This window comes from Amblyomma mixtum, chromosome 3 (assembly GCF_055824585.1).
Source record: "Amblyomma mixtum isolate Tamu chromosome 3, ASM5582458v1, whole genome shotgun sequence".
Taxonomy (NCBI): Eukaryota; Metazoa; Arthropoda; class Arachnida; order Ixodida; family Ixodidae; genus Amblyomma; species Amblyomma mixtum.
This window is the reverse complement of record NC_143014.1, coordinates 176,213,925-176,231,306: the sequence shown is the minus strand read 5'-3', so window position 1 is coordinate 176,231,306 and position 17,382 is coordinate 176,213,925. Positions and strand designations below refer to the sequence as shown.

Below are 17,382 nucleotides of genomic sequence, written 5' to 3'. Positions count from 1 at the left end.
TGCGAGGAAGCAACTACACAACGCAGTCTGTGGCCATTGCTAAGAGCTCCCAAGACAAAATGGCCACCAGAACCACGACGCTACAAGTTCCGCCATGGCGGTAAAATGCATCAGGGCAAGACACGGTGTAAGACCGTGGGGCAAGATCTCGTCCTTTTACACGCCCTTTGTTGTTTACCTCCCTACAAATCTACCACTGGAAAGTGCTGCAGCCGTGGATTCTGCAGCAACCATGCAATGCAGTTTGTGGCCGTTGCTAAAAGCGCCTGAGTTTTTGGGAGGACATTAAAATATTAAAAAACGGAATATACGCGGTATCACCGATGCTAATAGCACCATTATAACTCAGTGTATGCGATCAACGTTCAACGTACAGTACACAGACATCTACTGACTGTTGCGTCGATCATAGAAAATCGAGAAAAGAAAATTCTCTCGGCCTAACCGCTTGCTTGCTTGTTCTGGCTCCAAGTTCGCGCAAAGTGGCACTTGGCGGCCAGTTCTGTTTTACATTTCGTTTGGGTGCGGTACTCGCCTGATTAGGTCTGAATTAATCGAAAATCTCCATCGTCTGCCGGGAGGACGGACTGAGACGGCAAGCTTTCGCCAGGAGCTTCCGTATGCGTGTAGCGACATCCTGTCGTCTGCTAGTATCCCATTGCAATGCAAAAGACCCTTCTTTTTGAAACGCCTTTCCTCAAGACTTTGCTGGTCTTCTCATGCCGGTGACTGCGCAACAAGTAGGCAGCGTGGAAAAAGAGAACGACGAAAAGACGAAATACCGGGATGAAAACCGAAACTGAAACTGAAAAACTATACTACTGATGGCCCATTGGACAAGGATGCTTGCTTCCGATGGCTTCACTTTCGGTATGGTCACCGTACCAACGTTACTAACGTTGCACTATTGTGCCTAGAATATACTAGGCACTATAGTTGCACCATACTTTCGGTAACTTTCGGGCGCTTGATGCGCCATCCAACCCCAGTGGAGATCAGTGGTCGCAACAAACCAAGGCAGCCCAAGGTTCTTGATAGCCAAGCCAAGCTAATCCAGTGTGTCAACCGCGACAACGACTCCACGAACTGCTTTAGCACGCGCGTGGTGTCCGCTATCAGCACACAAAGCGCAAGCACTTAGAGATGGGAGCGAAAAAGCGGAAAGTAAGTTCCTTTTGGATTTTTGAAGCATTTTGCTTAATGAGGCCCTCTTCTCTAATGTTTATGGGTGTCGTGAAGTCGTCGGCTAATGAAGGAATGGTTAGCGTGATTTTATGTTCCACTGCCGCTTTTCTTATTCACGTTGTTTTAATGCAGGGACGTGCCGTGAAAGCGGCTAAAAAGGGAAGCGCCTCTGTAGAACCAGAGGAGATTTCAAAGGCACCTCACACTTTTGTTATATCTCGCGGAACACTTGGCAAGAATGCGTCAGAGCTCATGCTGAATTTCAGGAAGGTTATGGAGCCATACACAGCATCGAAACTTAAGGCAAGTTCTGGCTTTTTCTCTTCTTTCCTTGCGGCTGTTATTCTGCCACTTCACCTTAACTGTGGTGCTATAAGGTGCCGAAAACGAGGGGAACAACGTGGTTCCCTCATCGTCTTGGTGCGTTTCTGCATTTCTATTGATTCGGAAACGTAGGAGAGGCGTTTTCGTGAATGCGATTTTCTTGCTCCTGCTCCATTTGGTTACTGCGTTACACTATTTACCTTTTCTTGGTATTTCAACGGCTTGACTAAACTGTATGGTGCCTATGTGCGCATGAATGGCACGCAGTCCAGTAGTTGTGCTAACACAATGAGCAAAGGTCCTTCCTCCGTAACAATGATGATTGAATCATCTTGGGTGGTGCAAAACCCGATTTTTCAGTTTATCAGAGCGAGTTTACTTTCCTGTACGCACTCTTCTGGTTAATGACATAGTGAAACCTGCCCGTAATGAAGTCGAGGACAACGAGAGATTTGTTAGGTATAAACAGTAGTTGGATATAGTCGAACCTGCCCACAACATTTTGTTTCTGTTTCGTTACATGCGAGTCCACTGAAAAATTAGCAACAGAGTGTCCCATGTTCTAGTGAATGCCTGTTACCGCTCAGAAAGAAAGCTCATTGCAGACAGTGGTCCTGTTGTTAAAAATAGGCAGCTGTAGTTTTGTGATTTCTACCATTTATAGCATGAGTGTCAAACATGCAGCCTGTGAAGCCTTCTCCACAGAGAAAACTGGATGTGAACGCATTCAGGCACATGCCAGAAATGTTGTGGATTGCTTCCGGTATAGGATGGGTACCAAGTGAATTTGACTGTGCAAGTCTGCTTAAAGAAATGGCAGTGTCTCTAACCCAGTGCTTTAAGAGGGCTCACCAGCTAGAAGGCAAACTCAGATTTGAACTTTTTCTGTCGATAGATGGCAGCACCTCAGTACCCCAAAAAGGAGGGAAGTTCTGTTGCCCCTCCAGGTGTGTAAACTACACTGCGACACGAAAGTATTCGTTCTTCCGCGTACAAAAAGTAGAGCCCAGAACTTTCTGTAGGTATGCGGCCAAGGTTCCAGGGACTGAAGCACAGAAAAGTTAACCCCTCTCAAGCCATTGAGCACAGAAGGATGTGGGGGTCATACAATGGACTATTTCCCAGGAACCCACCAATTTAGCGTTTCCGGTTTGGGTTGCCTAAGCTTCCTTGCGTCTTTTCTGCGAAAATTCTTTTACAATGGTAGGGTGGGGTTACTGGTTTCGCTTGAGCAGACAGGTGTGGTCGGTTAAAATGGCGGAAGCGAGGCTTGGTACATCCGCAGGACATTACCCGAAAAAGGTTCCATTGTGTTGAACACCTATGTAGTCAGTCGCTAAATAAAAGGAAAGAAAGGAGCTCCTAGCACAATGCCTTATGACTGGTTTTCTTCCCATTCCCGCGTAGCCTTCCTTACATAGCTACAGAAGCATGTCCTCGGTTGTAGTGACAGCCTGTAGCTTACTTTGCCTAGTCTCGTACGAGCCTTCCCAGCGCCGAACACCCATCTTCCGCTTCTCAGCACCAACAAGGCACCAAGCAAATCAAAGTTGGATGAAACTTAAAAGGACGAGAAGTGTGGTTTGCAAAAGCACCGAGAGCGTCCTGTAGCTATGCATGGTAACTGAAAGCAAACTTTGGCATTGCATAAGCGAGTTCTTGCTTAGCTCTGTTTACATGAACCAATAACGCCAGGTTGAGTCGGGGGTCGGGCTGAGCGAAGTCAACCCAACTCGACCAACGCATATTTACATGAACTCGATTTTAGCTAGTCGAGACCAGTTCATCAGCAGCGACACCAAGCGTCGAGCACCGCATTGCGAGGGAGCAGTGGTAGCATCCAAGATTGAGGCACACCACCGCTGCTTCGGAGGTGCGACGGCGCAAGCGAAAAACAAGTTTGCATTTATCCTCTCCCCTCCGTTTTTCTGGCCCGGCAGCGTTTACAAGTACATCGGGGCAGGGTGGAGTTGGGTCAACCTACCCCTTGCGGCGGAGTGTACTGGTCGCAACCCCTTGACTCTTGCCTCGACACGGCGCGTTTACATGAACCCAGTAACCGGTTTTTGACCCGATAACTCGACTCGCGTGTGCTTTGGTGCGACAATGCCTTACTGTGTGTGCTGCGGGGGGGGGGGGTGAGGTGCTTTTGGGTGTGGCCTTGCATCTCGCTTCCTTTTCGCACCACAAACTCGAGAAAAAAAGAAAAGCACAAACCCTTTCCAAATACAGCCCAAGCAAGAAAAAAAGGAAAGAAAGAAATCAAGTTCGTCCAGGTTCTAAGAAAAAAGTGGGCGCACGAACACAGACAAGCAAGAAGTTGGCGGTAGAGTGTAGTAGCGACAAAATAATTTGTCGCCACTTGGAGCCACGTCTCACTAGTAAAATTTTAGCGCGAAATTCAAATCCCCGCAAAAAATACATACACAACTTTCAGAGCCTGTAAAACTCAAACACTAGGCTCGATATGGATAAAAATTGCGGCTTAACAATCAAGAAAGAAAAAGGGAGGAAATGTTGCGGACGAAATTTTGATATTTGGCTTAGTTTTTTCCCAAGATGACATGAAAGTTCGACATATCTAAAAGCACCATTTTTCTGGAACTTTGAGTCTAATTGGTAAAAAAATGAAACCTAAACAATAAAATCTGTCCACAACATTTCCTCTATTCACTCAAGAAGAAAACGCTGCCACAAACCTCATGAAAATCGAGCCATGGTTAGACACGGTATAGCTTCTGAAAGTTCCCATGTATTTCCTATGGACACTGCCACTGGTGAACCCTCTTAACTAGTAAAATTTTTGTTTTCCTATTGTTCCTGCCTCCTGTAGCCTGTCTGCCACTCTGCATTGGCTGTATTGCATCATTCACATTGTATTTATTATATAAAGTGCGGGTTTGATCCCGGCCACGGCCGTCGAATTTCGATGGAGCCGAAATTCTAGAGGCCCATGTACTGTGCGATGCCAGTGCACGTTAAAGACCCCCAGGTGGTTGAAATTTCCGGACCCCTTCACTACGGCGCCCTTCATAGCCTGAATTACTTTGGGACGTTAAACCCCCCATAAACCATAAAAACCAATAGGAGCCTTCAAGGGTAAAAAAATGATGATGATGATGATGATCACGGATGTGGTGCCTTACCCGTGACAACGCTCATGCTGTCTGGGGATGTGGCCTCTTGAAACCCTCCGGTTGGGGCAGCACAAGGTCATGGCCAGGAGTAATGTCTCCTTTGCTCAAGCAGTTGTGGATGCTATCACCGCTGCATGCTGTTTCTCAGTGCGGATTGCAAGGAAGCCAGATGCCAGAGGAAACTATAGTAGCTGCATTTGTGAAGTGAAAGCAAGCATTTCAAGTTCTTTTACGCCTATTTAGGATAAGCAGGGCTCTTTTTTGCTTTTTGGGTGGAATTAAAAAATGGCTTTTCTTGTAAAGCGCAATTATTGGTGATGCTTGCATTCTGAGTGAGGACTAGAAAAATTGCATGTCACATTTAAGGCCCCTAGTTGCCCGTGATTCCACAAAAAATCACGGATTTAAAGGCGGTTTCGCATTGGTGAGTCGCTGACGTCACAGTGGTCGATTTCAGTCATTTAGTTATAGTTTCGGAGCACTAGGAACTTGAGGAGGGAGCGTAACGAATCGCTTTAAACCTGTCCCGCGACCTCCGCAACTCACCAGTGTGAATCTTCCTTAAGGGTGTGTGGCTTTCTGCAGAAAGTTTTTTTTCTGAATGTATTTACATTAAATTTTTAAGCACATTAGAAATAATTTAATGACTGCTGTCACAAAATTTCACTGTTATATCTCCATGAAATTTTTCTACTATATATTTTTCCTCTGAATCTTGTGAAAAGGCTGCAGAGTTAAGAAAATGAGGCAGAAGGTTGGTTCATCGTTCTTGCATTCCTACTGGCATGATACAGGTCAAGACATTCTAAGAATTTTTTGCGATGCATTGTTTGTTGACATATATAGAATAAGAAGAAAATTGCATACTAGAAATGCATGGAGAAATTTAAAATTCACAAATTTGAAAAATAAAGAATGCCTTGACTTACACTAGCTTCTAGGAGTGCAGCAAAGCAAAATAGAAAAAGCAGTCTTGAAGAAATTTGCTTTGCAATGTGAGTATCTAGGCAGATGACTATAACAGAGAAAAGCGGCCGTTGTTTGAGCGTTTCCTTGCAATGCAGAGCAGAAAATATTCAAAAAAGCAATATTTATTAGGCCATTTTCTTGGATTTCATAGTGCATCCTCATCTGCCGAGCATTTTTCTGGGAATTTTGTGTCGGCAGCTGAATTCTCACTTTTTTATATAATTGTTACATCAATAGGAATGAGAGTGTGATGATGACTAATTTACATTTTTGCGTGAATACAACATGAGGGGGAGTTTGATACCTCAGGAAATTTTTAAAATAAATATTAAAATGATCATAAAGAAATCCCAAAACCATTCAGGCCAACCATAGCGGAAGGAGGATCCACTGCAGGTCAGGTTCCTTCCAGAAAAAAGGTTTGAGTCTGTAAGCAAGCCTGAACTTAACCCATTAGGGACCAAGAAAAATCTGACAGAGGGATTTTCTTCATTTTTAGTACATAATACTATGATATAAAGAAAAGGAGATTGCTGAAATTTCGTCACGATTGCTCTATTCATTCCACAGGATACACAGGTGTACTTTTTATAGTACACTGGGTCTTCCCCATAGCACATGTGGCTACTTCACTGCATTCCTATTGGTGACGTGAATTTTGTTATTATGTCTGCGATTTCTACGCAGGGTGATATAACACTTCTTGCAGGCTTTCATGAATATTTTCTGGCTATACTGGCGCCGCAGTTATCCTACTTTGCACGGAAAGCTTTCTCCTTTTCAAAGAAGCATCGGATACGATTGAGCCAGAGTGTCTACGAACCGCTGGTTACTGCATGTCAAGGTGTAGATAATAATGAGCAACATTCTTACCAAAGCAAAAATAGTCAGCAGGCTCGTCTCAAGCAATTTGGCATATTGTTCAGGCATTCACAATTACAAAGTTGAGCTTTGGTGTCCACAACCACTATCACTTTTTGTCCCTGATGCTGATATACTGGCAGTAGATGGCTTGATGCGAAAGGTCAACAGCTGCCATACCACTGTTGTAAAAGGAAAGGAGTTTTGGCTTTAAAAAAATCTGTTTTTCACGTGCTATAGGCAACCACCACTCTACAAAACACGTAGGCTCACTGCTGTTATAGTTGCAAGCCATAGTTACTATACTGTTGATCGTAGACTTCAATAAAAGCATGTAACCTATACTACTGAAGCAAGAATCGATGTTTTGACGGCTGCTTCTATTCCATCGCTTTCTTTGGCCCCAGTGGACATTTCCTAAACCCGTTATGGCGAACGGTTCCTCTAGCCCTATATTCCTCCCAGTGGAGCGTTACAAGAATGTCCTGAGAACTAAAAATTTACCAAAAAAAGATAAAATGGTCACTAAGCGTTGACATCACCTCAGGTGACTACAGGACAACGCGCGCTTCCAAAAGTTTCATTTCTGAGCTCAAGTACTTTCCGCAGACGGTGTGACAGGCATAACAGTAACTGTCTGCTCTGCAAAACCTCCAGTTCTTATAACCAAACTTTATTACAACCAATTAAAATCATACCATCGTCATACTCAAGACCGCTAGCGGCAAGTACAGCAGCCTCCGAGGCCTTGGTGAGCAGACAAAGTGATTTTTTCCAAAAAATTGAAAGGAACAATAAGATCTATGAACTGGAATAAATAGGCGCCGTTGTGCACACAGGAGGACCCAGTGTACTATAGAAAGTACAGCAGTATATAAATCATCACAGAGCAAAAAACGCCAAAGGTGCGGGACATTCAAAGCATCCGTTGTTTACTTTCGTCTTTCGTGCTGCTCTATACTTGAAACTAGCGTAATATGCACATAAATACTGCCGCGAGAAAATTATAACCAAGCGACTACCAGTGCAGTTCGTGAGAAACAAACATCCTGAAGTTTCACCACGGAAAGCTGACATACTGAGCAGAGGAAGTGCGCCAAATTAGTTAAGGGTGGTTAGCCAATCCCCTGTAGACAAAAGCATGCCCTACTTGAAAAGAAAATTCCAGTCTTTGGTGGTGAAATCATGAAAAATTTAACTGTACTTTTAAAAGTACGCTGGGCGCTAATGGGTTAATCAGAAATCGCCAGCCCTAGCTGCTGAGTGGCAAGTGTGCCTGAAAACTGCTCGAGGGCTGAAATCCAGTGGTACAGACCTTGCATTGTTTTTGTTTTTTTTCGAGGCTAGACGAACAAGGTGGACATTTTAATGTCCCATATTTCTGGGCTGGTATGGGGCTGGAATGGAAGAAGTGACCCTAACACTCTTTTCCATTGCAGTCATTATGGAGATCTTGTATCAGACAAGCACCAGTCTTAGAGTGAAGATAGCATGAAACGTTGCGATTACTTGATGCTGAGTTACGACAGTCAACTTTAATTTTAGAAGGTTGACCTCTGCAGCATACGAGGCATGTGCTGAAAAAATAAACTTGCATGTTTCTTTCATGCATTTTATGCTTCCTGCAGAATTAGCGCATTTTTTATTTACAGAATTTAGAACTTTCCACCGCAGAAAGTTAGAGGCCTTAGTCATAATTCATTCCTTGTGCCTCTGTGGTACGAGTATTTGTTGTTTGGGGTCATATGCCTATCAGAAAGGGGCCCTGTAACATGTGTGTTTTGTTTGTTGGTTTTGTAAGTGGGCTATGGTAATGCTGTTAGCATCACTTCTAATACAGATATGAATATAGTACTCAGTATTTTAATTAGCTGGATAAACCCAAAGGGCGGCACTGTAGGTGTCACCAATGCCTTGTCATGCTTATTTCTACATATTCAATACTCTTGCAGATAGTACTTGCGGCTTCCCTCCATATATTTTTTATTGTTTTATATTCTGCTGTGGCACCAGTTACAAGTGACAACGGCTTCAATCCATGGCAGTACCATGATCTGCACGACCACGCCTGTCAAGGCGATGCCTAGAGGGTGACCTGAATTGTTGCATGGAAGGGTTAGATGGTTACCATGCACAGCCTTGGTCTTTCTTGATGCATTCTCCCTGCCTTTGAAAGCTGTCGCATGCAGGGCGTTGCTGTTTAGCAGAACCTTGCATCCCAAACTGGACAAATCAGTGAGAGGCAGCCCATGCAGTTGTACCAATGGAAGCAACACTGTCAGCTCTTACGAAAACAAGTTACAGCAAAAGATAACATAGCTTGCAAGCATTTGGTGCGTTTGAGAATTGGCTGCTCCGTTCTGTGCCGTACAGTCATTTCATTGGGGAAGTGACTTTGAAACCGGAAACCTTGCAAAAACAAAAGCCCCACAGTCTTGCAAAAACCTGTTGCTGTGTGTGATTAGTGATAATGAAAGAACTGCAGTTTCACATGTCTTTCAAGACATAGAGATCTGTGCTGGTATTTCTATTGTATTAGTGCTCTGAAGTGCAAAAGGTGTGGGAGTGGAACTAGTTAGTCCAAATGATTTTAACCACAAGTTTTGCCTAGTTGTGCATTTTTATTTGAGTCCAAAAATGCTTCCATGGTAACCTAGCCTGGTGCGATTTTTCTGGAGTGTTGTGTGTGCAGCAGCATAAATTCTGTGTTTCCACAATTCAGGTACGCCGCAAGAATGTGGTAAAGGACTTTGTCTCGGTGGCGGGGCTGCTGCATGTGACTCACCTGGTGGTGTTCACCAAGACTCAGAAAGCCATTTACATGCGGCTGGCTAGGCTGCCTCGGGGCCCCACACTCACCTTTAGAGTGGAGAACTATGCCCTGGCCCGTGATGTTATCTCAAGCCTCAAGAAGCCCATCACATACACGCATCAATTCAGCTCGCACCCACTGCTTGTGCTCAATAACTTCAGTGGTGAAGGCATGCACTTCAAGCTGATGGCTTCCATGTTCCAGAACATGTTCCCATCCATCAATATACACAAGGTCAGCAAGAGTTACTTATACGTGGTGCCCTTTCATTGCTACCAGTGCTGCTCCAGTTGCTTGGGGAAGCATTGGAGCTATGTGCAAAGTTTATCTACAGCTTGAATAGTGTGTTTATCTATAGCTTGAATAGTGTGTTCGGAAGGGTCTATATGGTCAAAGCCTGCTGTCCTACTCCTATGGACGTGTGGCTGTGACAGTTTTCTATGTGCTGAAGGAACTTTCACTACTAGCATATCGGGTATCAGTTTGCTGATAAGGTAGACTTCTGTGCTTGTAGTATATCAGGTATTAGTTTGCTGATAAGGTAGACTTCTGTCAGGGTGGATGTTTGGGCGAGTTGGTTGCTCATGATGAAAAAACTGTAGCGCTCGAGACAAGGACACAACAAAGACGACAACACATGCGCTAGCGTTAGCGCATGTGTTGTCGTCTTCGTTGTGTCCTTGTCTCGAGCGCTACAGTTTTAGACTTCTGTGTTTGTTTATAGCTTGGAGACAAATTTGTAATTTGAAGAGCAGAAATGGTGTTTTAAATTGAGCAAACATCTTTTACTAGTTGGTAAAACTGACGAGGAACAAGAAGCGACTCGAGTCAAGTGCCTGAGGAAGACACTTGATGTTTGGCCTAAAAACATCAGGACTTGATTCAAGAGCTTGGCTAGAGTCCCTTTCAACCCTCTGAATATGGAAGTTATATTGTGCTGGGCTGGTGTAATAAGACCATTATTTTAAGAAATTTAAATTTGATACTGTTGTACACATCACTGCACTTGGATATTTGTGCTGCAGACATCCATTTATCGCATTCAGGATGTGCAAAATTAGTGCTAATTATTTTTTGTTCAAAGTACATGATACATTCAGAGTATTCAGCAAATGAAACCTTTATTTATTTTAAATGCAGTACAACTTCATTGGCTTGAAGTCCATCAGGACACGATAATTGTTTGAATTGTCTGAAAGTGAAGAAAAGCAGGAACAGCTAGTGCATAACTTCGTTGCATAAGCACGTCACCTTTATTTATTTATGTGGTTATTTTAAACAGCGAGCAATGTGTTATTTCTCATTTTAGTTATTAGTGGAACCTGGGGTTATATTTTGTGGTTGGCCAACTGCACATAGGATTCCACAGCTGCCAGCATTGCACTGAACAAAGCTGTTGCGTGGCTCTTGGCGAGCTTATTATAGTTGTCATAGCCTGTCCACCTAAGCCGTCTGCTTGCATGGTTTTGTCGGGGCTGAGTTTAGAGTTGAGTGCACAAGGCTGTTAGCACAGAAATTTCGCATGACTGTTTTAGGCCCGCTAGGCCCAGTGACAGTATTCAGCAATGTGTCGTGTAAAGTGTTGGGTTGCTGATTAGTCGATACAGGGCAGTGCCAGAATTGCTCCAGGACTTTCATCTGGCAGAGTAGCATTTTCTGTGCTCTACTCCCTCCTCGGCACCACGCTACTTTAGTCCTTCTGCACTGCACTGGGGCTTCCTTTTCTTTGCAGTTAGCTGGCTTGCTTGGAGTACATCTGTTTCCAATGGTCTGTTTGTTGGCACAGGCTCTGAAACTTTAAACAGTAGGCTGATTGGTCTGTAATTTAATTCCTTGATGTCCCCCCTTTTTTTTATGGATTAAGATAATATCATGGTGACCAGAAAATTTCTCTGAACCTGTATTGCTTGTTGGGTTCACTGGATGTCCTGCCGGCAGTCCTCTTTTTGCTGGTGACCAAGTAAATTCAGTGAAACCTCAGTAATTCACAATCAGTTTGTTCGAAACCTTGGTTAATTGTAGATTTTATGCAGTTCTAAAATTTACAAGCTACATAAATCGTGTCTGGCAATCAGAAGAGTAGGCAGTACATTTGTGATGAGGTAGTTTGTTGACATTAATTGCACCATCTGAGGCTAATGCCATGCCGACGCAGTGCTGCTGTCTCTCTTTCTCTCTCCAGAGCTTAGCCCCAGTGCCGCTGAGTACCCACCGGTAATAAAGTGGGTATGAGCTTTCCTCCGGCCTTGGCGTTCTGCTTCTCCGGAGTGAAATACTTGGGGAAATGGGTCTCTGACCCCACCTTGTGTGAAGAAAAATATCTTGTGCCATGACGTTCTTTGGCCAAAGCTGCCTTTGCACTACTAAAATTGTTTATGTTGGAAGTGCAGTGCTACATGGGAATTGGAATGAAATAGTAAGGCTTCCACAGTGTGCATCCATCTTCACTGCCGATGTTACTCCATCTCTGTAGCCATAGAAAAAATATTAAACGAGAACCTCTCAAACAGCATTATTTACACAGACTCGCTAAGTGCCCTTGCAGCCCTTCATTTTAGAAATGCAATTACTCCACTGCTCGGTGACATCATACACAACATAACAACCGCCGTAGCTCAAGGGCAAAACATAAAACTCTGGTGGGTACCTAGTCATGTCGAAATTAAAGGCAACGAAAGAGCCAACTTGTGGGCTGCTCAAGCTGGTGGTAAGCCAATAAAGAAAGCAAATGTACCTTTTAAGGATAGCATGGCATTTTAAAGAGATAGAAAGCAAAAAATTTGCCAGCAAAATTTCTGGCCCAAATGATGACTGTGGTTCTGAGTGTGACCAAAACAACCTTTTTTAAACAGAAGTGAGCGGAGAGTAATTATTTTATGGAATATTTCTCGAACCACTGCACTTAGTGGCTGCTTCTAAAAGCTCTGACAATATGGCATGTGACGTCAACACTTTTTTTTTTTTTTTTGCTTTAGCATCGTTGTGCAGTCCATTTCGATCAGCTTCCTCGTGTCCATGCTTGAAGAATCTCTGCCTGCATCTCGTGGTTGTATACTCTGGATGAGGTACTTACCTGATTTGGTCAGGATTAATCAGAAGCCCCCATCGTCTGTAGCTACGATAAACCAAAACAGCAAAATTTTGCAAATACTGTACCAGTAGCGTGATGCCCCTTTGCCAGAGCAACAAGCACTTTCTCGTCCTGGGCTGGGAGCAAGCTAGCGACGCTTTGCCTGAACCACAGAAACCGTATTTATATGTGGCTTCCAAGAAGGATACCGCACTAACGCACTGTCTGACTTTTTGGGATCACCGTGTGTTCATGCAGAGTTGAGCATAAGCACCATATTTCTGGTCCCGCCTCCCTAGGCACCACATAGAAGGACTGCGGTGGATCGCTGACGTTGTAAACGAAGCAGACTGATCATGAGCTTACACCTTTAAGTGCATGCTCGGTTAGGTGGTAGCTCACTGGAGTCGTAATCTCTGCTCGTGCTATCACTCTCGCGTTTATTACTTTCTATTCTACAATGCTTGAAAGCATAGCACGAGACGGGGAATTCTCAATTGGTCCAACTGCTTACTGCCAGTGAGCTTGATTGCGGCACTGCTGAGGGCAGGCATGATGTCATGTCTGCTGGCTCACAGCCTGGAGCGCACAGAGTGTGGCCCAGTGGCCGCTCACAAAACATCAAATATAACCGTAATGATGACTGTATACGAAGTAATCATATTTTAAGAATGCAAATGTGCTGCTTTCTCAATATTTTCAGATTTTTTGTCTGTATCTCGTAAGGCTTTCATTTTTTTTCCAGGTCAAACTGAACACAATCCGGAGATGCCTTCTGTTAAACTACAATTCAACAGACCAGAGTATTGACTTTCGCCATTAGTAAGTTTACCCTGTGTCCTAAATAGAACTGTCCACCACTATTTTCCATTTGCATGTAAAAAATTAGGGACGATAGCATTATCGGGTCCTGTTTGCATTGCCTACTCAGTTGCCTAATTCCTAATTAGCATACTCATAATTACTCATGTACACATCAGTACATGTCTCTAAGACACTTCACTAAGTTAAAGACCACAACGCATTCTCTGGGTGCACCTTTATTCAGTTTGAACTAATGAGCCTTCGTGACCTATGGCTAGCATGCCCATCTCAGAAGCCGAAGGTCCTGGGTTCGATTCCTGCCCAAGCGAAAGTTAACCCAGTTTTATTTTCACCTCAGTTTTACTACGGTAAATATTCGCGTAAGGGCCACCCCCAGCTTTGAAGCCGGTCATTCGGGGGAAAAAAAAAGTTGGCCAAAAGAATTGTTTTATGTGTGCATAATTTTGCCCACATGATATGTTACACTGGGAGCTGAGAGACGATAACTGCCTGCGACACTCGGTACGACCATGCAAGCATCATCTCGCACGCTGGACTCCACCTGGAACTGTGAACTCGTCTTGTGTGCTTGGCGTTCGCATCAGAAAGGACAAAACGTTATGCTGCGAAAAACAAAACAAAAAAAACAACTAGAGTGGGTGCACCTATGCTAGCGTCGAGTTTCTTTGCGGCGACACATGACCCGCCGGGCTCGGGCGCCGTAGTAGCACGCCGTTAGCCTGGTGTCACTAGGCTTAGTGTGCTTTGCATCGAAGCCACACCGAAGGCGCTTTGAACCTAGTCACAGTTTACTATATATAAGTCCTAACCTCGTCACCAGTTCACCATCACTCAATAACCTCTGGTTCAATGAACATATAATTGTTTTCCACGAGGCCTTCGACGGTGCAGCGCATGATAAAGCAGGCAAGGGAAACGCACTGCACCACCTTACACTGATGGCCGTGGTTCGCGTGAAAGGGGGTTAACCATGACAATCAGATTAACTGCAGAGGCATGAAAATCAGTCAGCGCCATTGGTTGGAGGGTCTCCTTTGGGGGGTATCTGCTGCTTCAGTCTTGGGTTGTATCTGACTACAGTTTACTGTTTTTCTTTTCTTTTTGCATCTAGCTAGGTGACTTGTGCCCAGTGTAATTAAGCAGTATTTTATCTTGTAAGTGGTGCAGGGCTCCTGTCAACAATGCTGCTGGCAATCAGAAAACTTCTAATAATTACACAGCTCTGGAAGGGGGCAGCTGTAAATGCTAATTTGACTGCTTGCGTCAATGGCGGGATTGTCAACTTTTCGATATGTGACTTAGCATTTGTGTGCCATTTGCAGTACCATCAAAGTTGCTCCATGCGGCATCAACCGTGCTGTGAAGAAACTTGTGCAAAGTAAAGTCCCCGACCTGGGCCATCTGCGGGACATCAGTGAATATGTGGACCAGGGAGGTCTATCAGAAAGTGAAGCTGAGCTCGATGGTGCATCCAATCAAGTTGTTCTGCCTCAGAAGATTTCCAGCAGGGGCAACACACTCAATCAACAGAGCTCTGTCCGGTGAGCACCCACTTGTTGCCATGTGGACAATGTTCTGTATTGCATTTCAGGCCCAGAAAGATAAGAGAAGTCCTTTGGAAACTCGCTGAGTACAAAAACTGACGCCCTGGTACAGACAGTTTGTATCTGTGCTAGGTTATGCTGGGGGCAGTTCCATTCCTGTTTTGTTCCTGCTTTGTCACTGAGTTGAAGGCTGATGCACATAATTATGCTTAATACATTGTCATTGTATAGCCTTGGCATACAGTAAAACCTAGATAATTCGAACTTGGGTAATTTGAAATCCCGAATAATTCAAAGAATTTCTGCGGTCCCGAATTTCTAATATTAATTTGACCGGATAATTTGAACTGGTGACCTGCACCAGCCCGGTTAATTTGAAGATCTGAGGTGCTGTGTGAGGATGTCCAGTCCCGATTTCGCCGTAAAGCGATGAAACGACGGCCCGCCGGAGCTGCGAGGTGGCACTGCAGAGTGATGCTGATGCTTGATATATGAAATGCCCCAGCCCAAGTGCTCCCAGCACAAAGAACCAGTCTATGGTATGGCTTCCGGACTGCCAAAGCATGCGCCTGTGCTTGTCTCATGACCACGACAGGTTGACTGTTCCCAACGCCAGCTAGTGCCGTTTCTTTGAGAGGTGTGTCAGGGTTAGAGGCTTAGGTTACTGGTTACACAGTTGCATGTAAGTCGATCTTTCTTCAGAAAAACAGCCATGCAATATCAGCCTGAAGTAGTTTTGGATGAGTGGCGGGTAGTATGCGCCTCGTGCCAGTGTCTGTTTAGAGCACAACGCGTGAGGCTTTAAGCTTCAAAAAAGCCATTAATGAGTACCAAATGGGTTCCGCTAAAGAAAATTCGAATTCCACACCATTTACCTTTATTTGCTCCTGGCGATTGCTTCCTCGGATGAGTGATCAGTACTGTGAGAGCGAACTTGCAATAATCTCCAAGGCGTGCGTTACACGGACAGTTTGCAGCTCGCTTTGCCGCTGTAGTCAGTCAGGCTGCGCACGCATGTGGAAGACAGGATGGAGCGCCGTTTTTTTTCGCTGTTCATCTCCATTAGCTTCAGACCGTTGTCCTTGTAATCACATCGTTAAGTGTTTATTGCTTTGAGCTGCGCATATTCCGTGATTCCATCCCATTGGAAACTACAAAAGAAAGTGCGGCAGTGGGATGATGAGGGAGGAGGGAAGAACAAAGGGGGGGGGGGGTGCAGACTTGTATATGGAGTTATTTATTTATTATTATTATTATCATCTTTTATGCCAGCAGGGGCTGCGAGTTGGGGTGTAGATGGTAATCGTGACATTTGTCCAATACATGTAGCCTGTTCCCGCAACGAAGTTTTTTGCCTGGGTTTCATTTTTTTTGCTATACTCGATTAATTCAAAAACCCAGTCAATTCGAATATATTTCACGGCCCCAGTGGCTTCGAATCAACTACATTTTACTGTATCTTATAAATCTGGGCATTGAGGATATTTCAGTTTTGGCACAGATGTGTCCTAAAGCCTTCCCTCTCGTCTCCTCCTGTCTTTACCTACTAGTTTTACTGGGTGGCACATAGCCTCTTGTTCATTACTTTGGCTGTCACTAGTTCAAACTTCACTTTGCTTGAAATTTTTGTACGCTCTTTGAATTCCAGGTGCTTTTGTGTTTTAAATGTTCGAAAAAATTTCGAAAGTGTGTTGTAAAAAATTCCATTTCTTTCCCTTTGCAATTATGTATCAGGATGGTTGAACTGGGCCCACGGATGAAGCTCAAGTTGGTGAAGATTGAGGAAGGCCTGATGACTGGGGAAGTGATGTACCATGCATTAGTCCAAAGGACCCCGGAGGAGATTAAGGCACTCCGTGAGCGGCGATTGAAGCTCAAGTAAGTGTGAAGCTAAGTGTTGGTATTTCAGGTTTCACAGACCACGCTGCAGTGCTTAATGTCTTGTAATGAACATGAACTAAAAGTGCCACTAGTTGTGTAAGTGCATATGTGAAGAGCATGAAGCTAACTTCAGTGGCTGTTTACACAGTATATTAGCTCTTCCTTGTCATGGTGTTCAATGTCTGGTATATTGCAAGGACTTTGATCCTGTCACGTGACTAAATGCAGTGATATGATTGTGGCGCCAAACTATATCAAAAGGTTGGACAGGCTCCATTATGACAAAATTGAAATACCGTATTTACTCGCATAATAGGCGCACTTTTTTTCCAGAAAATCCGGCTCAAAGTTCGGGGTGCGCCTATTACGCGGGGTAAAATTTCCGGAAATTTTTCGACTCGCAGAATTGAACACACCGCGTAAACGCACTCGTGTACGGGCCGCACCCCGTTTTCGCGAAGAAAATGTTAAAAAAAAAAGTCCGTGTAAGGGCCGCACCGAAACTTTCGGAATGCACGCGCCGAGGCCTCCGCGATCGGCTCCGGCTGCGCGCAACGGGCGCTTGATCGCGGAGGCCACACACGCGCACAGGAGCTTCCAGACGCCGCCCACGGAGGGCGCCCAAGGCCAAGCTCATCATCATCATCGTTTTCTTCCGCCGCGAGCTTTCGCTATCTATATCGCCATCAGCATCTCCAGCTCGTTTTTTTTTTTGTTGTTGTTGTTGCTGTCAAGTGCCGGGATTTGCGGTAGCGCGATAGTTATCGTGGTTTA

General features: G+C 44.5%; 1 protein-coding gene across 2 annotated transcripts in view; it reads left to right on the top strand.

Annotated features, from left to right (window-relative positions):
- Window positions 1-1,028: 1,028 nt before the first annotated feature.
- ppan (Brix domain-containing protein peter pan) overlaps window positions 1,029-17,382 on the top strand; it is a 28,441-nt gene continuing 12,087 nt past the window's right edge. The window contains exons 1-6 of one of the 2 annotated variants that reach the window (XM_089582023.1): window positions 1,029-1,164; window positions 1,318-1,488; window positions 9,199-9,522; window positions 13,104-13,180; window positions 14,506-14,724; window positions 16,462-16,605. In XM_089582023.1, coding sequence (XP_089438149.1) covers window positions 1,144-1,164; window positions 1,318-1,488; window positions 9,199-9,522; window positions 13,104-13,180; window positions 14,506-14,724; window positions 16,462-16,605 — 956 coding nt within the window. In that variant the 5' untranslated portion in view covers window positions 1,029-1,143. The remainder of the gene's footprint in view (window positions 1,165-1,317; window positions 1,489-9,198; window positions 9,523-13,103; window positions 13,181-14,505; window positions 14,725-16,461; window positions 16,606-17,382) is intronic. The other variant, XM_089582025.1, reaches the window with a different exon arrangement.